General features: G+C 40.0%; 1 protein-coding gene across 6 annotated transcripts in view; it reads right to left on the bottom strand.

The window, feature by feature from the left end:
• Nucleotides 1–3,654: 3,654 nt before the first annotated feature.
• CWH43 (cell wall biogenesis 43 C-terminal homolog) overlaps nucleotides 3,655–26,468 on the bottom strand; it is a 56,626-nt gene continuing 33,812 nt past the window's right edge. The window contains exons 10-16 of one of the 6 annotated variants that reach the window (XM_058547032.1): nucleotides 24,038–24,143; nucleotides 22,829–22,964; nucleotides 21,003–21,152; nucleotides 16,120–16,264; nucleotides 11,806–11,867; nucleotides 6,858–7,013; nucleotides 3,655–3,971 (exon numbers count right to left, since the gene is read on the bottom strand). In XM_058547032.1, the coding sequence (XP_058403015.1) occupies nucleotides 3,893–3,971; nucleotides 6,858–7,013; nucleotides 11,806–11,867; nucleotides 16,120–16,264; nucleotides 21,003–21,152; nucleotides 22,829–22,964; nucleotides 24,038–24,143 (834 nt within the window). In that variant the 3' untranslated portion in view covers nucleotides 3,655–3,892. Of the gene's footprint in view, nucleotides 3,972–6,857; nucleotides 7,014–10,493; nucleotides 10,524–10,977; nucleotides 11,110–11,805; nucleotides 11,868–16,119; nucleotides 16,265–21,002; nucleotides 21,153–22,828; nucleotides 22,965–24,037; nucleotides 24,144–26,468 lie in introns of those variants that run through there. The other 5 variants (XM_058547033.1, XM_058547035.1, XM_058547037.1 and 2 more) reach the window with 5 other exon arrangements.

Genomic DNA, 26,468 nt, shown 5'->3' with positions numbered 1-26,468 from the left:
AACTCAGAGGCAGTTTCTTAAACAGTATTTACCAGGAAAAATTGATATAAAACTTCTAAAGGGCAATTGAAAAAAACAATCTTGGTAATAAACCATGCTCACAGTGAACTGCGAACTGATTTCAGATTACTTTACATAGAGGACAGCTTTATTCATGGCTACAAACTTTACCCCAAATACGAGGCCTTTGGTGACCTAATAGACTTGAGCAGAGACTGGATGGCCCAATACAACCTGCCTCTCCAACTGAAAGAATCTGGTGCATGTCCACTTCCTAGTAGAGAAACATGACTGGTATGATGACTTTCACTGTACAGCTTTTCTGTGCTTTGGATTAGATGTAGAGGCAGGATGGTATTTGTAATGGAAAAAGCACAGGACTCAGAGTCAGGGGACCAGGGTTTCCTTCTTGACTCAACCATTTGTAAGACCTTGGGCAAGTCACCTGACCTTGGTGTGCCTCAGTTTCCTCATCAGTAAAATGGGGATAATAATACCTCCCCACCTCACAGGCTGTTGTGAGGGTTATCTGTAAAAACAGATGACACACTTGGAGGCATTTTAACATCATAATACCTTCTCAAATGCAAGAGATTATTATCATTGTTAATAGTTTCATTCTCTTGTTATTTGTCTTGTGATCACTGCTATTATTACTATATTATTACCTGATTTTGACTATTATTATTGATACTGTTATTAGTAATGTTGTTACGTTCCCCTTCAAATGCTGACCTTTCTTTCAACAGCTTAGAGGGCAGTAAAGATATTAAGAGCAGACTACTTTTGGCTAAGTTATTCCACTGGTTACAAGTGAAGTCGACATAGGAGATTGCTCTCTTCCCCATACCCTCATACCCCGGAGCTGGCTAGTAATAACAGAAAATTTTTTCAGTGCGCAAAGTACCAACACTTAATAGAAAAAAAATAGAGAGAGAGAGATTGTTAATCAATTTGCATTAGAAATTAACAGAAATCTGGGAGAAGTGTGGAAAACCAGAGAAGCGGGAGATTCCTAAACTACGTGATGTGGAGGAGACATAAGGTTTGTAAAACAAGGGAATATCAGATTTGATGATGTTTTGAGTTTCTATAATGTAAATCCCCTGTCTTTCCAAATCTTCAGTAAAATACACTACCCACTAAAACAAATGGTGAGAGTGTTTCGTTTTACTTCGTTTTAAGGAAGTCAAGGAATGAACCGAGTTCTATGTTTGCTTGGCACAGTACAGAGGCAGCACTTGCCATCTGTGTGTGGATCTGCCTCCCCAGAACTTTGGGAAATACTGAGCACTTGCCGAGTGCCAGGCACCAGCTAGGTGCATTAAATGCGTTCTCTCCTTGCATTTACCTTGCATTGTAACATAATCCAAGTGTCAGAAATGCAAGAACAAGACCATTTATGAACTGAAATATGACAGTGGAAGGAGATCAGTGAGAGAGGTGACTATAAAAATGTGAACCTTGCCTCTTAACCTCCCACAATTCACAGAAGTCTTGGGGAGGACACCGTCTTCAGGACGAAGTGGAATCAGGATTCTGGCCGATATCTTATCCATAGCTGAAAGGTAAGGAGACCCCACTTGGCATCTGGGTTACTTAACCTTGCAGTATTGTTGTCAGGAGATAACGCTGATAAAGCACTTTGCTCAATAGAGGGTCAAAAGTCAGTAGTTATATTCAAGGTGTCTATATCTTTCTGTCTCCCAAACTTGGCAATTAGGATCCAAAGAAAAGGGCAATATCTTTTTCAATTAAATGACACCTCCTACCACCACCATGTGCCTAGCACAGTACTATGGATATAATAGACACTAGGTAAATATGTTTGTTGTTGTCGGGTTCTCAAAGTTCCCCAAATATGAACAGGTTCAAGGGCAGTATTAGTTATCTACGGATGCATAGCAAATTACCCCAATACACAGGTAGCTTAAAACAAGTTATTATCTCTTGAGAATTTAGGAGTGGCTAAGTTAGATGGTTGGGCTTAGGTCAAGATGTCAGCTGGGGCTCAAGTATAATCTGAAGCTTGGCTGGGGCTGGAGGTTCCATGTCTAAGGTGGCTCACTCACATGGTTGTTGGCAAGAGGCCTCAGGACCTCATCACCTTTCCACAGGGCTGCTCAGGACATGGCAGCTGGCTTCTCTCAGCTCGAAGAGGTAGAGACTAAGGCAGGAGCTGCAATATTTTTTTATAACCTAAGCTTGGAAGTCGCATGCCATCTCTTTCCCTTTATTCTCATCAGAAGGGGGTCACTAAGTCTAGCCCACATTCAAAAAGAGGTGAACTAGGTTCCACCTTTTGAAGGAAGCACCAAATCATTTGTGGACATGTTTTTAAAACCGTCACAGGGATATAATATTTTGTAAATGGCGGTGTGCTCATATGTGTCTATTAATAGATCCAAGGAACCCCCTGAGATTGTGACATAAAACCTTTGGAAATTCTCTTGTAATTTTTATCTCCGCCCCAAAAGATAAAACAACATTCAGGGCTCTTTCCAGTTCTAAGATGTTAAGTGCCTCCCTGAACAACATTGAAATCACTATTCCCTATGGATATGGTGCTCCTAGGTTGAATTCTCCCCATCATCTACCTGCTTGGTTTGGGGAAGAAAATTACACTGCTAGTGAGAATGCAAATTTGTGCAGCCACTACTGAAAACAGTATAGAGATTTCCCAAAAAATTAAAAATAGAAATACCATATGATCCAGCTACCCTACCACTGGGTATTCATCCAAAGAACATGAAATCAACAATTCAAAGAGATTTATGCATCCCTATGTTCACTGCAGCATTATTCACAATAGCCAAGATGGAAAGCAACCCAAGTGCTCATCAACAGATGAATGGATAAAGAAGATGTGGTATACATATACAATGGAACACGACTCAGGCATAAAAAAGACAAAATCATGCCATTTGCAACAACATGGATGGACCTTGAAGGTATTATGCTAAGCGAAATAAGTCAAACAGAGAAAGACAAACACTGTATGATTTCACTCATATGTGGAAGATAAACAAACACATGGATAAGGAGAACAGATTAGTGGTTACCAGAGGGGAAGGGGGTGAGTGGAGGGCGAAAGGGGAAAAGGGGCACATATGTATGGTGATGGAGAAAAACTAGACTATTGGTGGTGAACACAATGCAGTCTATACAGAAACTGATATATAATAATGTACACCTGAAATTTACAGTTATAAGCCAATATGACCTCAATAAAATAATTTTTTTAAAAAAACTTTGAATGCCAAAAAAAAAAATTCATTCTGTGGGACCCCTCTGTATGTTGAGGTGTGCTCCCTGACATCTGGTGGCCTGACTGATTGGAGACAACACCAGTGTGTCATGTGCAGCCATGGAGTGATACAAGCATAGGAGAAGTGACAGATGATTCTATCAGAGCTCAGAGAAGGATGGTAATGGGCACGCTGCTGCTGCTGCTGGGTCAGCAATAGTCATACACACACATATTCTTCTAACAATCAGACTTAACCTTTAAATATTTTTTCCCACTTTGTCCCAAGAGGGATTTAAGGCTGCTTAATTTTTGTAAGTAGACCTTCTAGCTCATTGATAAATCAATTTCTTATTTTTAAGCATGAAGAAGGTAAGACATTTTTATTATTTTATCTTTAACAGTAAAACTTTCTTATATTACCCAACATTCTATTTTTTATCAAAAACTTAAGAAAAACAATTTGGAGAAATGCTTTTATTAAGCAATATATTTTATAAATTGATAGAATTTCCCACTGCATAGATAGCATACATTTTCATTCTTTGTATGTGGTTTCCCACTTTGATTCATCTCTTCTTTTTATCTTACATACTTTTGTTTTCCTTAGACTTGCCCAGTCAATGAATTCTTGTTTTAAATAGCTCATAAAAAGTATTTGGGAGTACTCATATGAAAATGATGGTTGTTTTCATAATTGTGTCCTTCTTTGTAGGATCCAAATCTAAAAAAAAATAATCGACATGTAAACACTGTAAGTATGTTCTTATGTAAAATTTCGACCATAGTTTATTGTGGTTGACAATGGATAAGACCAGGAGAGATGCAATCAATTTATAAAATAGCAAATAAACAAATAAAGGATTCATGCATATGGGAAAGGCAGACTAAAATTTTAACCCTCAAAGTCCTCTTTCCATGGTTACGGATCATTCCAAAAGCACAGCTGTTTAAGAATTATTGGCTGATAACATTGGTGAAAAATAAGTCTGGATTTTCTCTCTAGTCCTCAGTTTGAATAATATTCACTTTATAGGTAAAGGGATCATGAAACCTCAAATGTTATTCATGTTACATTTATACATATATAGATATATTTTGGCACAATTTCAAGTTCTAAGTCTTCTACAAGTGCTCAGGTGCTACAGATTAATGATTTACTTTACTGATGAATAATTAATTAATTATACAGCTTAGGTTGGTATGATGAAATACGAAACTAAGACCTGAGCAAATGAAGCCATTGACTTTCTTTTCTTCATCAGCAATTGTAATATTCAAATAACCTCCATACTGTAGAAGATAGGAGATCTGTTTACTTTGTCATCTCAAAACAATAATGATAAAGAATATTAAAATTTTGCATAACCTTTGAGTCTTCTATTCCATGATTAGAACTGAGTCCTAAGGAATTAATCAAGGATATGGCCAAAGATATAATAAGGAGCCCCTGGAAGACTTTTTATAATAATGAAAGAATAAATGTGCAAAAACAACTAACTTGGTTAGCTAAATTTGGTACATCCATACAAAGGAATATTATGCAATAATTAAAAATATTTTCAGAAAAATACTTTTTATGGAAGGAAGTTCATCACATACTATTTGGATGAAAAAAAATCAGATTAACAAATAGAATGAATACACATATACATATACACACACATACACATATATGTTTGACACATTTACAAAGATGAGATAAATGTGTGATATAGATATATATGCATATTAAAAGCAAAGATGTATCCAAAAATATTACCAGCAATAACCTTTGACTTGCTTATCTCCCCACTAGAACATAAGATCCACAGGACAAGACTTGGTCTTATTCATCACTCTGTCCTCAGTATTGAGCACAAGGCCCAGCATGGTGCTGGCATCATGGTACTCAGTGAATATTTGTTGAATTAAGGAATGAGATTTTTGGTGAACCTAGTATTCTTTGATTGTTTCTATTTTATAAATTTTCATATGTATATACTTTGTAATAAAGAATTTTAAAATTAAGGCAGGACTTTTACTCATGCTTCTATTATTTTAATCATTAAACTGAGTGGGAAAGCAGATATAGCTCCCCTCACAGTTGGTGTGGATCACTCTGCAGTTCTGATTAGCCAAAAATATTTTATTTTGACTTCTCTACACTCCTGGTATATGAAGAACAAGGAAATAGGGAACTCTTCTTCTTCCTGGATCTTCTAGCTTCCATTTAAGAAGTCATCTCAATCAGCAAAAGGAAGGAAACTTTTTATTTTACTTCTACTGTTACTATTACACATACTATTGTTGCTATTTTAGCTACTGGCTACTGAGCATTCACCATGCACTATTCTAAGAACTTTTATGTGTCATTGGAACCTCAAATAACCTTAAGAGTTAGGCATTACTATTTTTCCCATTTTGTGGATGAGAGATTTGAGGCTTGGAAAGGTTAAAGAAGTTGCCCACAGACACCCAGCTGTTCATTGGCAGGAATGAGGATGTGAACTGGGCAGCTTGACCCCAGACCCCATGCTCCTCACAATCCCATTGCACTTACATAGGGCGAGATCAAACACAGGAATGAAGCAAATCAAGACTTGGTTATAGCTCTCCTTACATTCACTGCCTACACTTTGGTACAGTTTTTTCTTGTTGTAAGGAGAGACAAGGAAGAAAAAGAGAATAGATAAATTTCATTTTTCCCTCAAACAAAATGAGGTCTGAGAAGTTTCTATAGCTATTAGCTGGTAAGAGTAGTAGAAATGTCAAATAATAGTAATGGATATGACATGTTCTGGGTTTGGTTTTGTGCAAACGTTTCCTCTCATTATCCAGTCATGGGAGGAGAATCGAGCACATACTCCAAATCACATGTTTTGCTGCAAATGGATTTCTCAGATAACCTCTATTTAAAACTAAACAAAACCCGATATATTTCACTTGGTAGAATATCTGCAATGGAAAGGCATCATCCACTCTCCATAGTCTCAATACTAACTGCACATTAGAATAACCTGGAAAGATTTTCTAAAACCCAAAGCCTAGACAACCAAGAGGTGCTGATGAACTGGTCTTGGGTGGGGCCCAGGCAGTGGTAGTTTTTAAAGCTCTCCAAGAGAGTCTAATGTGCAGCCAGCACTGAGAATCACAGTACCCAACCATGCCCACAGGCTTCCTTCCCAGTTACTAGCTCTGTCACTGACTGCCATGTAACCTTAGTAAAGTTATTTCATGTCCTTCAGCCTGAGCTTTTTCACCTATAAAATGGGGACAACAAGAGTACCAACCCAGTGAAGATTAATCGAAATAACACACAGAACACCCAGAACAGGGTCTGGGACATAGGACACTCAAATATGGTGTTAATGACAGTGATGGTGATGATGATGCCAATGTGATCTTTTTTACCAGAGCTTGGTCCTATAACATAGTTCTTTATCCCAAAAAGCAGGGACCATCACTTCAACCCAAGCAGGATTTGATCATATTTACCATGAGCTCCCTTCCCTGAACGAAGCTCTAGAACCAAACACAATTTGTAGCTCATCGTGGGGTAATATTTAGGTCCCTAGAGGGGATGTGGTGCCTCATAACTGTAATCTACAATGTAAAGGAACTCACTCACCTGGGATTGAAATGAATTTTCTTGGGAACTTCCCTGCGGTCTGTGACCACTTTCTGGTTGTCTCTATAATTAATGGGGTCATCTGGGATCCTAAATTTAGCCATCTGAATTTCAGAGTCACTCAGTTCAGCATGGGAGATTCTTGCATAACCCAATCTGTGGCAGAAATAGAAATGGTTTGTAAAGGTTTTATCATCGTACAGAAATCTGATGAGATCTAGTAGATAACACCTTCGTTATTAAGCCAATTTCTCATTTGTAACTCTACTCTGTACATCACTAGAATTAACTTGATTTATTACTCTAAATATTTATCAAAATATTGCTTTTATGATACAAATGAATAAGGAACATGCACAGAAATTTAATTAACTAAACAGACTTGACAACCTTACTCTACTTTTCTATACTAATGAATATTCTGTCTATACAAATTGCCTCTTACCCAATTATGTTTTGAGTCAATAAGAAAAATTCCTCAGAATGATAGCAGCATATGTCTAAATTCTTTCTTACCTTTAAAAATTCAAATACCACATGCAAATTTTCATCCACGCTAACAAGTCTAAAATAAAAGATTTTATATTTCTGAAAAGATGGCACATGCTGTTTTTTTTTTTTTTTTTTTACCAAGGAAGATTAGCCCTGAGCTAGCATCTGTTGCCAATCTTCCTCGTTTTTTTCTTGAGGAAGATTAGCCCTGAGCTAACATCTGTGCCAGTCTTCCTCTACTTTCTATGTGGGTCACCACCACAGTGTGGCTGACGAGTGGTGTAGGTCGGCACCCAGGATCCCAACCTGCAAACCCAGGCCACCTAGGCAGAATATGCCGAACTTAACTGCTACGCCACAGGGCTGGCCTCTGGCACATCCTGTTTTTGCTTAGAGCTTTTGGTTCTCCAGGAAATCAAAGCACTTTATAGATGTTATCTCAATAATTATGGAGAAGCTCGGGTGGAAAAACTGGGGAATTGTGAGCAGTCAAGAATTCATTTTATTTTATTTATATTTTGCCTCTTCAAAAGAAATAATTGTCAGCTTCAGTTATTCATTATTCAATGAACAAGTATACATCAAGTCCCTACTACATGCAGGCATTGTTCTAGGTATAGGGAGTAAACAAGAAACAAATTGAAGCCCTTTCTCTCACAGAACTTTGTTTCTAATTGGGGAGGACAAATTAAATATGCATGGATGTGGGCCGGCCCCGTGACCTAGTGGTTAAGTTTGGCACACTCCACTTCAGTGGCCCGGGTTCAGTTCCCGGGCGTGGACTTACACCACTCATCAGTGGCCATGCTGTGGCGGCATCCCACATACAAAATAGAGGAAGACTGGCACAGATGTTAGCTCAGGGCAAATCTTCCTCAGCGGAAAAAAAGCAAAAATGCATGTATGTGTGTATACAGTCTATCAGGTGGTGATAAGAGCCTAAGTACTATGGGGAATAAGTGGAGGAAAGAGGATGGGGAATGCTAGGTGGCAGTGGTTGCTATCTTATAGTGGATGGTCAGAGCACACCTCTCAGAAAAAGTGACATTTGAGCAAAAAATTGAACGAAGTGAGGGAACAAAGCATACAGACATTGGAGGAAGGGAGTTCTAGGGAAAGGGAACAGCAAATGCAGAGGTTCTGAGGTAGAATGTTCTTGGCTTTTCCGAGGACCCACTCCACCATGAGTGGAGTGGAGTGCGTAAGGGGGAACATAGTAGGAGGTGAGTCTGCACAGGGGGCCGGGGGTGGCAGATGATGCAAAGCCTTCCTTGCAGACCACTATAAGGACTTCAGATTTCTTCTAGAGTGAGATCGGAGTCCAAGGGGTTATGTGCAGAGATACAATGGCTCCTGTGTAGAGAACAGACTCCACGGAAAGGGTGGAAGCAGGGAGACCAGTTAGGAGGCCACTGCAATAATTTAGGTGAAAGATGATGGGGGCTTGAGCCACAGTGGTAGGAGGAGGAACTTAAAGCAAAGTCTGCAATGACATACAAAATAGAGACAGAAACACAGAGCCAGGCAAGCAGAGGCAGCAAGTCTGCCCGCTGTGAAGGGTCAGCAAAGAGGTATGATGGCATCAGAATGGGCTCTGAGCTGTCTGACAGGTTAGTGTTGAAGCTCAGGGCCCAAATCCGTGCAGTTCCCTGTAATTCTAGGTCACTGTCTCCAGTAAATCTAAGTTATTTCCCAAATCTCTAAGATCAAATTCTAACCTGTTTCATAGATACTGTCTTCAAAGGACCTTCCAAAAGTCCTTGACGATGAGGAACCTGACAATCCAAATCTTCTACTTAAACAGGGGACTCTCTCGTTGTTGTCCAATGAGTGCCTACTCATTGCCTACTAAGTGCAGGACACTGAATTAGATGATTGAGATAAAGTTAATAGAATTGATTTTGTGGACAGAAACTGAAAACCAGTTGTCCCTGATTTCATTAATTTGGGTATTTTCAACACTACCTTCCCATCTGTTATAGACTAAATGTTTGTAACCCCCCAAATTCATATGCTGAAGCTCTAACCCTCCTTGTAGCCATGTTTGGAGATGGGGCCTCTAAGGAAGTAGTTAAGTTAAATAAGGTCATAAGGGTGGGACCCTGATCCAAGAGGATTAGTGCCCTTATAAGAAGACATATGACGGAGCATGCATGCTCACGTGTGCTCTTTCCCTCTGTCTCCAGAACTGCGAGAAAATAAATTTCTGTTGTTTAATCTACCCAGTCTATGGTATTTTGTTATGGAAGCCTGAGCAGACTAATATATCATCTTTGACAGTCATATGTAGAGTGTGTGTGTGTGTGTGCGTGTATCTGCCCTCCCACTCTCCTAGGGAGAGGGAATAAAGGTCTCGGGCCACCAACGTACAAACAGAGCCCAGGGATTAGCAATTAGGAGCACTGGTACTATAAATATCGCTGTTCCTTGGCAACTAGCAATTTTTACAACTTGAATTTATACCTATTTCAGTGTATATCTTAAACTGTTTTCTAGAAATTCTAATATCCCCATTAAAACAACCACTTTAATATGAATTTAAACAGAAACAGTGTTTTCAATCTGAGATATCAAATACTTTACAAACTAACACTTTAGCACGCTCCCTCCCAGCTTAACCCTTTAGAAACACTAAAATAATAGTCACGCTATCTGTCCTGCAGCCACATGGGCATGTGCTGGGCTTTTAGAGTTTCTGAATTATCAGCGTAACCAGAACAATCTTAGCATCTCAAGGGCCTCCTTGGCCCACCTCAGTAAGCATATGAACTGATGGAGTTATCCAGGAACCAGAAAAGGTCACCATTTTACTAAGTAATATCCAAAGTCCTTAATAAGAGTCCACAGAACCTTACATGCTCCCTTCCCTCCCTGCCCGTACACTCCCCCCTCACCTCCTCTACCGCCATCCCTCCTGCACACACTCCAGCCCCACTAGCCTCGCCTTTCTTCAAACACATTGGCATTCCTGCCCTTGGGCTTTTGCACTGGCTGTTCTTTCTACCTGGAAGGGTCTTCTCCCAGATAGCCACATGGCCTACTCCTTCAAATCTTAGCTCCAATGTCACCTTCTCAATAAGACCTACCCAACCCCCTATTTACAACTGCACCCTTACCTCATATACTGGATGCTCCTTACTCTGCTCAATTTTTTCCCACCACACTCATCCCCTCCTAAAATACAACATCATGGAATTATTGATTGCATCACTCCAATCATTGTCATCTTCCCTCTGCCAGGGTAGGGATCCTTCTCTGTTTTGTTTACTGCTATACCCCTAGTACCTGGCATACATTGTACTCCATACTAGTTGAATGACAAATGGGGTAAAGAACAGGAGAACCTAACAGTTTGCTTTCACTGGACTTAAACCCATAACTGACAAGCCATATCTCCAATAGGAGAGAAATCGACCCTGTGACTCTATATCATCCCTAGAAGGCAACCATTTTCTATTATAAATGTAGACCACAGATCTTAGAATATAAGGTTACTTAAGGGGTAATCAGGTCAACATCAGCCCCTGTCTTCAGGTAGGCAATGCCAAGACTCCTCTGGGTGAGGAACTGCTCAGTATGGAGAGGGGACTAAGGCCCAGAGAGGTCTGGCCTAAAAGCCCACACCAGAGTTCCCAGCACTGTCCCAAGGCGTGTAGTTAGAGGTCTCAAGTCAAATATCTCCAAACAGATTCTGTACTAACAGGAGGAACCTGGTGAATTTCGGGAACAGTCTCTAGCATGTTCGCTCCACTGAAGAACCCTGTAAGCGGAGGGACCTGTGAATCAATCCATTGTCTACATGATCTGCTCCCCTTACCTCTCTCACGTCACCTCCCATCTCACTCTACTCCAGCCACACTGGCCTCCTCGCTATTACAAAAACACTGAATCTGCTCCACTCAAACTCTGTACCTGCTGTTCCCTTTGTCTGGAGAACTCTGCCAGGATGTAGGCAGGTGGACTCCCTCATTCCATTCAGGCTGCTGCCCAAACACCACCCCATCAGAGCCGCTACCCTGCCCACCCTATGTAACATACCACAGCCACCCCTGGCACCCCCCTCCTTCTTACCTGGTTTCATTCATCTTTTTCAACACATTTATCACCACCTGTCCTATTCTATTTCTTATGTACTTGTTTTCTGTCTCCTTCCACTGGAATGTAAGCTCTATGATAGTCAAGGATTTTGTTTTGTTCGTGTTATATCCCCACTACTTAGAACACCTGGCACATAACAGGTATTTAACAAATACTTGTTGAATAAATGAATCAATGAATGAAAGAATGAATGGTTAGTCCCTTTTTTTGGTATTAAACTGCTCTTTGCTTTATTTAAAGAAAAAGCAACACAATTAATTAATTGCTTCCATAAAGTTTTTCCTTCCAAGATAGACCCCAAAGATCACAGTAATAATAGATTTAAAAAAAAAAACAACCAACAAACACCTATGCTCACCTGATCAGCCCTCGATACATAATGTATTCACACCATCTGTCTTGATCTGTGCTGTCGATATCCTAATAAAGAACAGAAAAGAGAATGTTTAAAGCATAAAAAATAGTGCTTTATTCCGAATTGCCAAGGAAATGTGTGAGCTATAGTAATAAATATGCCTTCGTGCTCGCTATTTTCTCTGCCTGGCTCCTACTGATCCGTTAAGGTCCAAATTGTTTATTCATTCTACAGATATTTCTGGATCACCTACTATGTGTCCACGTAGCCCCTGTACTAGATGCTGGGAGTACAAAGATGAAGGTGGTCTAGAGAGGGAGCAAGGCAGGTAGATCAGCGGTTACAATACAGTCGCTACCTCCCTACAGCTTTCCAAGTCCCTCATCCCAAGCAGAATTTACCGCACCCTCCTCCATCATCATATGTAGTACTTTACGCGCACCAGCTACACCATTCTGTATAGTTATTTGTTTATATGTCTCCACCCTCCCCTCTTGAGGAGAGGGACTCTTAATCACTTTGGCTCCCTGGTACTTAGCATGAAGCCTGGCATTTGGCAGGTGCTCAATCTGTGTTTGTTAAATTGAATCATTGGAAATAAATACGTTTCGGGAGTAATCATGAGTCCTTTGATGTTGAAAGCTTGAGACCAGGGTTGTTTTTCATCAGAGAAGCAGAACCTAAACATATTCTTTTTCTATAACATGTTTGGAAAACTCTCAGTATGGAGCTTTTATACTGAAGAAACTTCCATTTTCTTCTTTTTAAAAATCCCGTAAATTAAAAACATACCTGACTTTTCACCATTTCTCAACTTTACTATTAAAATTTAATTTAAAACATATTTTTAAATCACTAAAAGAACACACCACAATTTATTATCTATTTCTTAATTTCTTTCGTAATCTTAGTGATGGACACATGGATGCTTGTTAGTCTTTACTATTACTTATATATCACACACACATAGGCTTTTTGTATATATGAAAAAACTATAAATTTTAAAAATTAAATTTAAAAATTTTAATGATGAAAAAAGCAAATAAATTAAAAGTACTGTTCTGATTTGCCTTGGAAAGAAATAAAATTTAGTCATTCTGTTGTATATATTGGGAATAATAAACTATGAATATGTTTAACTATCATTTTATTTTACTAGATTTTAAAAGGATGCTGTCAAATTTTAAGACTGCAGAATTTAAATACTCATTTCTTAAAGAGAAAAATCTGTTCATCCACGCATTTATGATTAAAATTGCTCTCTGCATTAATAAACTTCCTAACAGAAAAAAGCTATATAAGAATCCACTGCCAATCTTGACACAGCTTCTGACCGTGATAGTAGAAACCAACAGAGGATTAAATAAAAATCAAATAAAATTCCTCTTTCTTAACGCCATGTATATCCATTACACACACACACACACACACACACAACGTAAGAATTCCCTCTCTTATTAGAACGCAATTTTTCCTTAGACTTACCAAATATCATCTTGTCTAACATTCTTTTGTACTTTATAGACTATATATTTGCACATTTATCTTATTTGATTTTATACATACAGCCAGATGCACACAATACATATACATAGCTACCACTTATCGAGTGCCTGCTACATACGAGGCTGATGGCTTTGCAGACATTATCTTATATTCCATCCTCATAACAACTCTATGATACAATAGATATTACTATCACCACTCTACAGATGTGAACATTGAGGTGAGGCCCAAAAAGGTTAAATAACTTGCCTTAAGATCACACAGCAAGGGCCGGCCCCGTGGCTTAGCAGTTGGGTGCGCGCACTCCGCTACTGGCGGCCCAGGTTCGGGTCCCGGGCACGCACTGACGCACCACTTCTCTGGCCATGCTGAGGCCACGTCCCACATACAGCAACTAGAAGGATGTGCAACTATGACATGCAACTATCTACTGGGGCTTTGGGGGGGAAAAAAAAAAGGAGGAGGATTGGCAATAGATGTTAGCTCAGAGCCGGGCTTCCTCAGCAAAAAGAGGAGGATTAGCATGGATGTTAGCTCACGGCTGATGTTCCTCACAAAAAAAAAAAAAAGATCACACAGCTAGGAAATCCAGCACCTGCTAGGCTAGTGAATAAGAGACCATATGGAGAGGGAGGCCCAGCCAACAATCCGCGCGAAAGTCACAGACATGTGAGTGGGGCCATCTGAGACCCCCTAGCCACGGCTGAGCCACCAGCTAACTGCACGGATGAATACAGGCAAGAACAGAAACCACCCAGTCGACCCACAGAATCATGAGACTATTAAGCCATTGTTGTTTTAAGGCACTCAAGTTTCAGGTGGTTTGTTACATAGTGATAAATAACTAACACAGCCTCTGTGATTCCACACTCTCCAGATTTTCCCTTTACTCTTCTGACCTTTCCTTAATCTCTTTTCTGAGATAATTTCCATTCTCGTCCCTCACTCATCACCCCCAAGATAGCCACATTAATTGTGGCTTTACCAGGGCTTTTCTTTGGTCTTCCTTTTGCAATTCTCTAACTCCATAAGCAATATCATCCACTTCCATGGTTTCAATGATCACCTAGATGATGGCACCTCCTTAATCTATATCTCGAGTCCTAGTGGCCCTTCTCAATTCCAGATCCATATATCCAGCTGCCTAATGGCAATTTCCATTAATAGCCCACAGATACCTCAACTCAACCTAAAGCTGAACTCATCATCTTTGCAAAATTCTTCTTCCTTATAAATTCCCTATAGTAATAAATGTCACCATCAGAAACTCTCTGGCCAAAATCAGGAGTCCATACTGACTCCACTTTCTGCCTTATCCATGGCAGAGATTAACTCATCTCCCCGGTATCTGCCTTGCCCTTGTTCCAAAGGTGTAGTATTTTTAGCTAGGTATACAAGTATCAAGATTAAATATTGCACCTCCCAACTTCCTGTATGGTAAGGTGTGACCATATGACTAAATTCCAGTCAATAAAATGTAAGTCAAAGTGTTGGAGGTCAGTTTCCTGGAATTTGCCTTTAGAGATAACTTGCATACGCTCTTGGCCCCTTCTGTAACCTTTCCTCTGTCTTGCTAACTAGAACATGGATGCTGCCATCTTGGACCATGAGGCAAACTTGGGAACCGAGCCCTTGTAAAGTGGAGCCACAAGACAGAAAGAGCACATTCCTGATACCACGGCATGCCACACCAGTGCTGAATCACCTGCCTAGACTTGTACATAAAGAAATACACTTCTCTTATTTAAACCACTGCCATTTTGTGTTTTCTGTCACGTGCAGAAACCCTCATCATGCCGTGCTCTCTCTCACCTGTCTTTCCAAGCACTTGATAAGATGGATAAGCTTTTTTGTCTGCAGATATTATCTCAAGACAATGAAGTTGAAAACAAAATGTAAAGGACCAAGAAATCTACATAGGGCTTCACTATAATACAACAATCACATTTCTCATTATAAATTAGTGCATTTAGTATTCTAGTGTATATATCAGTCTCAAGGATTTGATTTGTGTGTCAGTTTTTTTCCCCAGAGCATGATTACATCTGGGTACACTAACAAATTCAAGTGTTTTGGACCCGAACAAGTAAGGACTAATTCAGTGTCATTTAGGGAGGCCCTGTCTGGCTGATCAGCAAGCCTCTCTGTGTGCCGCTTCATTTTATCTTTTACTCTCAACATCGTAATAGCTTGCATAATGTGGTACATCATATTTTCTAAACATGGCTACAATAACTCACTTTCCATATGGTATTCTTATAATGTGACTTTGATGCTCCTTGATGGGGTTTATGTTTCTTTCACCTGAAAGTGAGCAGGCTGTGACAGTGGCAGAAGTCACACTACGTGACTCACAAGGCTAGGTCAGACAAGGCAATACAGCTTCTTCCTGGTTCTCTTGGGACACTCAGTCTTGGAACCCAGCCATCACGCAAGAAGGAAGCCCAAGTAGCCCACTGACAGGACCCAGGACCCCGAGCCCAAAGCCCCAGCTGAGCTCCTAGTCAACAGCCAGCACCAACTTGCCACTTGTGAGTCATCACATCGCAAAGTGGATCCTCCAGTCCCCAGTGGAGCCATCTAGCTGTGTGGAGCAGAAACGAGCTGTCCCCATGAGCTCTGTCCAGATTGCAGATTCATGAGCAAAGAGATGACTGCTGTTATTTAAAACCAGTATGTTTTTTGGTGGTTTTCTATGCAACAGTAGATAATTACAGTACATATTAAATTGTTGGGTTGGGTTTTTTTTTTTTTTAAACATGAAGAAACGTTTTACTTAATAAATCAGAAATCCTATTAAGATTGTGTTACCTTCACATTACCATGTTCAATGAGCTGTAGATAGTCTCTGGAACCAGGTGCTGATGTGATGTATCCCAGAAATATCACTTGATTAGAGCTATTCTTCAGTAGTTTTGAAACTGCAATAGCCTGAAGTTTCCTGTCGAGGTCATCTCTTAAAAAATGCAAAAATGTACCTCTTTATTGTATTCGAAAAACAATTTTTAACAAGTCTTAGGTACCTAAGTTCCCAAAGAATATCTTCAAACAGTGCACAAAGCCAGAGTCATTCGTACTTGGGCAAATGTCTTAATGTGCAAATGAAGAAAACAGAGACACACTGCTTCAACTGAGTGAGCTGACAAACTTTGACTAAGAACAACGTGAACTTTCCCCACAAATCATTTGGAATTGAGCTGATTTAACTATCTATTCTAAAAACAGCATTTGTTTAATTTTTCATCAGGGGAAATTATATCAATAATCTGAGACCTGGTCATCAGTATGACAGCTGAAGACTAGTAGTCAAAAAAAAAAAAAAAAAAAAAAAACCAGCCAGAAGTACTGGTAAGAGAGAGAATCCTAACATTCACAGAACATACCAGGCTTATATAACCTACTCAGCTCCTTCTACTGAACCCTTTCTAAAAAGTCTCCCTGGCTCTCCTTGTCAAATACTGGCTAAACAGGATGCTTTCATTATGCTAAGCACTGCAGATGTATAACTGAGATAATTAGGCAGGTACCTCAAGCTTTTGGGTGGTTTACAGTCAGTCTTTTTGGGGAAAATAGGGACATCGTATTTCAGTTTTCCTGCCTGGCTGGAATGAAAAATACCCTGTCTTCTCCCCTCCTCCTGCCCTCCAGCCTTGCATTGGTGCCTCCCATTGGCTAAACCTACCCAGAAGCCAGAAGGCAACAGACTCAGGGAAATGTGGTTCCCTGCATTGTGTAGCCGAGAGGGAGCTGAGCCAGGAATGGATCCAAGAGCAAATAGGCAGTAGATCAACACAGGCATTTACAGAGAAAGATAGCTAATAAATGATCGTTAAGAAAATACAATGACAAAGGAAGATAGAGGGAGATCTCCAAGGACTGAGAAGACTGCAGAGACCTCACGGAGGTAGGATCCGAAGACAGAACTAAGCTTAGATAAGAATGTGTAGACAGCTGAGTACTATTAAAAGATGTCTCAAGAAATAGAAGAGTGAAAAGAATGGCCATTTGTTAAAATCTTTGATATCAGATGCTCATAATAACTGAGAGGCAGGCATTAGCTCTATTTTTAAACGAGGTTAGGAAACATGCCGAAGGTTATTCTCCATCTCCCCTGCCCAGATCCATTCTTGGCCTTCCCCATGCCCTGGGAGGCTGACCCCTGCAGACTTTCTCTCCTGGGCTCCCTTGTCTGCTGATTTCCAGTTAGGTTTGGCCAATTGGTGGCACGAGCAGGAGATGAAAAGGTGTGAGGAGAGAGAAATCGGCGTGTTTTTCCCCCGTAGCTGCATTCCTCATGCCTGGTGGCCCCTCTTCCTCGTTCCAGATCTCACGGGGCTCTGGAAACACTATTTCCTCTGCCTGTCCCTTCAGCCCTTAGGATGGTAATGATTTCCCACTGTTACTAGTGTCTGAGTGTCTTGGCTCTCTCATCTGTCCCTCTGACCCTTTCAACATCTTGGTAAGTAGTCCCTTCATTAGGTCTGTTCCTTCTGATACACACAACTGGGATTCAAATTCAGTTTAGAGAATTCCAAAGTCACTGCACCACAGATAGTGTTTTCATTCAAATATATTTTAGCAATATATTATTGCCAAAATAATCTATGAATTTGGCTTTACATTTTCTCAGCAGATAAATTTTATCCAGTGATGATAATAAAAATAAAAAGAATACGTATGAGTACAAAGAAAGAGGAAGGAGGTGGGAAAGAGGAGAGGAGAGGAGAGGGAGGGAGGGAGGAAGAGAGAAAGAGAAAATACATTTTATGTTTCCTTATCTGTTAATATTTGATCAGCCCAATAACCTGATATGTGGGCTGAAAAAAATAATTTTATCTGATTTTCAGAGACAAGAGAAACTGGAACTCTCTGAATTTATCTTATAACAGAACCAAAACTATAACTACAGACTACAGGCTCTGTGTTCTTTCTTCTCTGTACATTTATGCGTGTTACAGAAAAAAAGAATGATGATTAACTGGTAGCTCGTTTAATTACTTAAAATTATATCAATTTTAGTTATGGTGTATACCTAATGGCTTCTAAGGAATGCTGCTATTTCCTACTTATTGATTGTACAGAGATATTTGTGTAATCGGTCATTTAGAAAATCTTGTTGAATCAGCTAACATGCATAAGCATTCTATAATTCATTTCTAAGATGATTTCATGTTTGTATGCCATAATCACTAGAAAATGAAATTTCTAAATATTTATTCACAGTAAGAATTTTTTTATCAAGGATTGTAGAAAACAAAGGCAAGAGAAAATATGTAATGATGGCTTCACAAATTATTGCAAGTGTGAACTTTCTCGTGTCACTTCTTGGAAGGCCAGTGTTCATGGACAGGTCTTCTAAGGAGTGATACGAGAGCTGTGGCTCTGAGCAAAAAGATGTCACCTCCTACTGTGCTTGGGACACAGCAGATGCCTGTTTACGCTTGAAGAATGAATTATTTTTTAAGCTGCCCAACGTACCTTACATTTAGAATTGGCTGATTTCGTTTAATAATAATGGCCAGCATTAATTGAGCACTTACTGTATTCATGTACTTGGCATGAGGTAATATATCTCGTTTAATTCTCCCAAGAACCCTATGATGTACAGATTTTACAGATGAAGAAACTGAGGCTCAAGGTAGTTCAATAACTTGGGGAAGGATATGCCTTGAATTAGGATTGAAACCAGCTTGTCTGATCCCAGGCTATAGAATTCCATGCTCTTAACCATTAAACTACACTGTTTCCCTCCCTCGAGTTACATCTCCTCCATAAGTGTTAGCTACTATTATTACTGCTGTTGTTGTTGTCATTATTATTAAATCAAGTGACTGAGTAAGACAGCAAGTAAAGGATACGGTGTTAATCAGAGAGCTTTAAATATGTGGTTCATAGAAGGTTAGAAAAGGTAATCCTTCCCTCCTCTTTCCCAAACCATATTCCGAGGGCTGTCTTTTAGTCTTCTCTTTCCTTTCCAGTCTATTCTTTACATTTCGGTGGAGGTTGGAGGGAGGTGAAGAGGGCAGAGAAAAAAAAGCAAAGGAAAAAAAGGAGTGGATTCAACTGTTTCTTAGGTTGAGACTTTGCAACCTTTAAACACAGAAGTGTCTATTTTTTTACAAGATAAACCCAATTCAAGTGCAATTTAAGGTCAGTGGAATGATCTTTGAATGCCTATACTTGCTACCTGAAAATTACTAGAACGAACAGAGGCATTTCTTCAAACAGCTTATTAATAAGATATTAACCCAACTATATCATCCATCCTCCAAACACCCTTATTTCTAAGGAGACCAGCAAGAGTCCGATAAGCAAATAGCTCACATTAATTACATTTGGATGCTTTGTTTATATTACTTACGCTCTAACTTATTTCAGAAAATATTCAAGTATGCTTTCACAGATCCACATAACACTGAAAAAGTGAGGTGACAGGAAAATAAGGGTAGCAGACATGTTAGTTTTGTTCAGGTGAAACTTACAGGACAACAATATGGTTTTCCTAATGTTCTGTATATGAATTTAAAGTTCTGTGGCCTCTTGTGTCATTAACGTGGACAGGACCTGTATGTCGTATTTTACAGAACTAAGCACTTTACATTAGTATTTTCAATTATATTAAAGAATGTTTAGTATGGTAGAGTATAAATTATATACTTTTATCTTTGTACAATATATTGTTGGCATTATTCATGATTTACTCAGCACTAAGTCACTGGTTGTGAATGTTATTCTTTCAAGATAAAACTCATTCTGCATTCCTCATGTCTCCTTGTAGAGGGGCTTTCTTAGAAAACCATCTCTGGCCTCTCTTTCATACTCTTTACTTTGGGGGAGGACTTTTCTGATTATTTAAGTTTGGAAGAATTAACTGGGCATGCTTGTCTTACGTCCTTCCTCTCTCTTCTCCTTGGAACCTACCAGTTTGCAGACAGGCTGCTTTCTGACATATTCTCTCCACAAAGGAGAGAGTTTGACAGGGCAGACTCTGCCCCTGCTGGGTAGGTCTGCTGCTTTGGGGAGGTCAGTTTCATGTACTGTTGGGGGATGTATTAGCAGGTCCATGTGGACACACTTATGCCATGTTGTCCAAATACGTTTATCTGAATTAAAAAAGATATTTTGGTCTCCCTGCCAGATTCCTTTGCCTACCTATCAATTGATTGTGATAACAGGAAGGAAAAAGGAATGTCATTTAATACCCTCAAATCCTAACAGTACTTCCAATTGTAGTAATCCTGTAGAAGGGCATTCATTTTCCTGTAGTCTGGTTTACCATGTGGATCCAAGGACTCGCAGGCTCTGAGCAGAGTCTACCTAATTCGAATTCTAGCTGTGTGACCCTGGTTGGACAAGTCATATAACCTCTAGTCTAGCTTCTTTATCTGTAAAGTAGGGCTATAATAGTACTAACTTTATACAGAGCGAAGATTAAACACAACAATGCACTTAGCACAGCAGCTGCTCAGTAACCGCTGGCTAACATGGCCGTCACTGCTGCCCTGTACCATCACAAAGGACTGCCTGCATCTCAAATGTTTCTATGCCTGATTTTTAAAACCAGCAACACAGAAAAAAATACTTTGGGAGAAAAAAAGAAGAAAGTAAGAAAGGTCAATGCATGGAAATCAAAGTAATGTGTTGATAATATTTCTTCTCATTTGTGTACTATAAGAAAGACCAAAGAAACCTACTCGTGATTCCCAAAGTGTGTCACAACAAAATCCACCAGTTTGTTGGAGATGTTAACAGTCAGTGTTATGGCTGGTGCGATCTCGCCCTCTGGTGACGGAAGAAGGTGATGCTCTGATTTCACAATTGGGTATCTTGACAAAACCATAATGCTGTATTGGAATGAAAAGAAACATGTGCATCATTGTTGGTCCCACGATATCACGCCGACAGGACTAAGCAAATGTGTTACAAAGGGATGTGTCACACTTCAAGCATCTCACTGAGGGGCTTTCAGAGCAATAACGTGGCAGAGATGTTTGTGGCAGTCTGACCGTTTGTTGCATCCCTGCTATTTAGCATGTCTCTCTGTGTCACTAAGCACAATACTATCAACTCTGTTTTAATAAGTGCTATGGAGGCATGAAAAGGGCAGAATTAGTAACACACAAATCCATTTTACTTGCATTGTTACTCTGGCAACATAATTCTAATATTAATCAACACATTTGGGAATGTACAATCTTGCCAGCGACACAAAAGTAACAATTTACAAAATTAGAAATTACAAACTGTCCAATAAAGATATGAAAACATGTTCCACCTCACGTTAAGTCAAAGAACTACATATGAAAGGGACGAGCAGAGCCCAGACCTCAGCTGGCTTCTCTTCGCTAGCTGCATGCACTCTCTCTCTGGCGCCCTCATGGAGTCCCCCAAACAGGGCCCTTCTACAGGGATGATACCTGAATTTACATGTCCAGATTGTCCTGTCCCACTTGGCCCTCCAGGCTGCAGACAGTTGCCTACTGGATGTCACTTGACTGTCCAGGGGCATCTCAAACTTAGCACAATCCTGCTGCTCGCCTGGTCGTTCGCATCCCATGAAATGGCGTCACCTCCCAGCAGGTATTCAGTTGAAAAACAGACATGTTGCCCTTGTCACTTCCCGGCCCCTGACCAGGAACCATCAGTAAGTCCTGTCAGCTCTGTTCCAAAATAGGTCCTGAATTTGACCCCTTCTCTCCACCTCCATGGCTCCCACTGTCATCTCTCACCTGTGCTATTGCATCTACCTCATCGCCTGTATCCCTGCTCCCATTCTTGCCCCTGACAATCTGTTCTTCTAGGAACAGCCAGAATGATCTTTCAAAAAAGTAAATCAGATCAGATCGCTCCCATGGGTTAAAATCCTCCAATGGTTTCCCATCAGAACTGAATTAAATCAATCTTAATCATGGATTATGGGGCCCTCTAAGATGAGGTGAGGTGCCACCCTTGACCTCATTTTTTAACAGTTCCCCCTCAATCCCTACACTCAGGCACACCAAGCTGGATCCTGCCTCAAGTCTTTACACTGGTGGTTCCCTCAGCTCTTCCCATGGCTGGGTCCCAGGTCCTTGTCATCATGAGGTGTTCAGAGAGACCTTCCTGACCACTCTACTTATAGCAGCATCCCCCATCGCCCCTGCCCACCCAGTCACTTTCCTTTTCTACATAGCACTTATCACTGTCTCAAATTATCTTATTTATTTCTGTGTGCACATGTTTAGTTTCTGTCGCTTGACAGCAGAATGTAAGCTCCATGAGGACAGCATCTAGGTCAGACATGCTTAGTGCTGTAACCTCAGCTCCTATGCTGAATGGTCTATAATGGTGAAGAATTGAAAATATCCAGCAACACAGAAATCATTTAAACAGTTACTGAAATATGCATATCTTTAGCATGTCCACATCCCTGGCACATATTCATAGGACTAAGGTATGACAATATCAACTTGCCACTCCAAGCCGATGCTGCCTCTTTTTCCAGGGCTATGTTCAAGATTAATTCCCAAGGTACACTCACCCCCAAGTGTGATCCCTTGCACTTGGACCAAAGTCAGTATAGAAACCCAACTTCTCCCCTAACCACATGGTTAAGTCATTGTTCCCAATATAGGGCTTAGAAGCATCACTCTCCAAAATTGTTATGAAATCTGCACCTGTCCAGAAAAAAAAAAAAAAAGCACATAGTGATTAACCAAGCAATGCAAAAACAATTAGCAAAACTTGATTCTTTAACCTTCTGCCTTTACTCAGAAATCAAAAAACGAAGTAATTCCTAATGAGTCACTAAATTGAAGTGGCTCAAATCTGAACTATAAAAGAATTTTCCCATTTTTAGAATGCAATGAAAACTTGGGACACCTTGAGGAAATGCAGAAAAGGATAAAAGCAAAACTTTTCTAAATTTTCAAATATTCTTAACATCTTTCCCCAAATTTCAAAGAAGCTTAATGTCTCTCTCAATACCCAATTTGTGTTCAGAAACAATAGAGTGGTGCACAATAGTGTTTTATTCCTGGGCAAACACCTCTGTGGTACTGGCACAGAAGTAAGTTTATTGGTTTTTTCAGACCCTGGCCAGACGTGCCTCAGAGGCTTATGATCAGGACTAAAGGACTAAGAGCCAAGGACATTTCCTAGTCGCGTTAGAATCATACAGACTCTCAGCAATTTCTTAGGAGACGTGTTTATCATGAGGAATAGCCAGAGCAGCTTAGCTCTTTACATATCTTGCTCCACACTCCACGGAGTTGATCTAAGAACCCAACGCCCACGTATTTTAAAGGATGCTTCATACAAAGATGAGCACCCCAGGGCACGGAAACTTAAAAATTGGCCCGTAGGCTCTTGAAAGCAACTTGCTTCACAAATGAGCATCACTCTGCCCCTTCTGCCTCTTAATCCGCAGTTTTCTGGTCCCCAACAGTGGGTCCCCAAGTGACAGGAGCCACCAGCAGGGGCATCTCTAAGAGCAAAGGCATGGCAGGAATCCCCTGCAGATACCCAGGATGAGGCTCTGTTCAGAATCAACTGAATTAATTGCTTCCAAACAAAGACAGATGTGGTTACAGAAGCTTAATCCTCCTGCAGCTGCCCACCAACGAAAAGCCTTTTTAAAAGATTAGTTTATGACCCAACAAGCCCTCCTCCTGTTACTTACCATCTTGCTCAAAATAAAAGTAACAATAGTAGTTCCTCAAAACCTGGAACTAATTCCAGCAAGACTTACCTGTTTGATTGAGCAATTGCGCTGATCTTTCTAGATTAGACCATCCTTCATTGTCATAGCCGAACCTGAAAGGCCAGATGGCAGCAGATACCTCTGTGGTTGGTGCCTGAGGAATGGTTTTAATGCTAATTTAGGATAACTGTGAACAATGGCAGTTTCAGTGACCCAGTTTTCTCCACCTCTCTCTACCAAAATTCATATTTCAGCAAAGGAATTTCCTTAGACGTTTGCCCACATTTAATTCATAAAATTAAAGAGATACTTGCTAGATGGTACTGTCGTAATAAATCTGTGAACTTCTAGCTTAAGCTTGGAAATTAGGAGGAATGTTTGGAAAGTGAGCATTTACAATAAGCATTTTTTATAACAGCAAAAAATTAGAAACAATCTGGCTGTTGCTTCAATGGAAAATGAATAAATAAATGGTGTCACATACATATAATGGAATACTACACAGCCCTAACAAATGAGTTAGGACTACATATTTCCATATGCATGAATATCACAAAGATGATTTTAAGTAAAAAAGTAAGTTGCAAAATATATCAGATGTCATTTAGATAAAGTTAAAAACATGAAAAAAACACTATTGTCTAGGGATTTATCATATATAGTAACAATATAAAGAGATGCACGAAAATGATAAATACCAGATTCAGGATAGAGGTTATCTTTGCACCGGAGAAAATTAAGATCACAGAAGGATACATAGAGGCCTTTAATATATTTATAAAGTGGTCTGCCAATCTAACTGAGTTATAAATGTTGTCGCTCCCCTACTGTATTGGCAAGGCCAAGGGTCAGGAGCTCAGCCCCCTTTGAGACTTCCTCTTGTGGGTCCCTGGGCTCAGTCAAAGAATGCACCGCCCAACTCTAACCATCCATCTCAAACTAATACCTACTGATCTACAATAGGGATCCTGTGAAAGAGTATGACTAGATTAGAACAAATCCATCACCACAACTGAAAAGACAACTCAAAGTGGACCACACGAGATCAGGTTGGGAGAAGGATAAGCAGCAACCTCTTTGCATTGGAGGGCCATTACTTAACATAAACAGCTCAATGTGCTACCAACAGAGAGCTGGGCATTTCATCTTTATACAAGAAAGGTTATTCAGTTTAGTGAATGTCATATAAAGAGAATGGAACCACCAACAGAGATTTCAAGAGGTATGATTATATTCATCAAGCTCTCTCTTTTCACATAACTATACATCTATAAATAACTCCGGATTTCATCACTCCAGAGTGATGTTATTCCCTCATTCTTCCCATGTCAGTAAATGCCACCACCCTTAAGCCAAAAACATACAAGCCATCCTTCATTCTTTCCTTCTCCTCATCCAGCAATATCTAATCCATCAGCAAATCCTATCAGCTATACTTTCAAAATATATTCTAAGTCTGTCCACTTCTCTCCAACTCCACTGCCACTGTGTCCAGCCAAACTTCCATGGTCTCTCTTCTGGACAAGTGAAAAAGCCTGCTAACTTATCTCCCTGCTTCCACTCTACAATCCATCCTTCACAAAGCAGCCAAATTGATATATATCATGTTTCTTCACACTACTACTGAAACACTCTGGTAGCTTCCATCACAAAATCAAATCAGAACTCCTTACTGTGCTCTGTAAGACCCTCACCAGCCTCTCCATCCTCATCTTCTACCGTTCTTCCCCTTGCTCACCAAGCTTCAGCCACTGTCCACTGATGCTCCTCAAACACACCAAGCCTGTGTCCCCTCAGGCTTTACACATGTTCCCTCGGCCTGAATCCTTTACCCCTAGCTCTCTGAACAACTGGCTTTGTCTCAACTTTCAAGTCTCAACTTGAATGTCACATCCTCAGAGCAGCCTTCTCTAACCACCCAGACGCAGTCAATTCTCTACTCCGTAATCTTATTTGCTTCAGAGCAGTGTGATCTAAAGTGATAGTCTTTATTTATTTGTTCCTCTGAATACCGTCTTTCTCCCCTACTAGAATGTAAATTCTGTGAGGGCAGGGACCTTGTCCAACTTGTTTACCTCTGTATCCCTGGCACCAGGCACACAAGAGACATTCAATAAGCATTTATAAAATGAATGAATGAACAAATAAACAAAAGAACAGGTATTAAATCCAACTGAAATGACTCCTTTTGAAAAGGATCCCTGGCTGACATTAGATATCCTCTTCTGACTGACATTATGTTGCAACAATAACAACTAAAAATTAAAGGGCAAAGGAAAAAGACCATGTAATGAATTACTTACTTATTCAGAAATAGGTACTGAGTTCTAAATATGTGCCAAGCACTCTGTAAAGTACTGGGAATACAAAGGCAAACAAGAGAAGCATGGTCTCCATCCTCGGTATAGTTCTTTATTTAACATGAAAAACTTGCCTGGTAATACAGATTGCTAAAATTCAAAGTTTTAGCCTCAAATTC

The sequence above is a fragment of the Diceros bicornis genome, chromosome 8, assembly GCF_020826845.1.
Source record: "Diceros bicornis minor isolate mBicDic1 chromosome 8, mDicBic1.mat.cur, whole genome shotgun sequence".
Lineage (NCBI taxonomy): Eukaryota > Metazoa > Chordata > Mammalia > Perissodactyla > Rhinocerotidae > Diceros > Diceros bicornis.
Note: the sequence above shows the minus strand (reverse complement) of the source record. Positions and strands in the feature narration are given on the sequence as shown.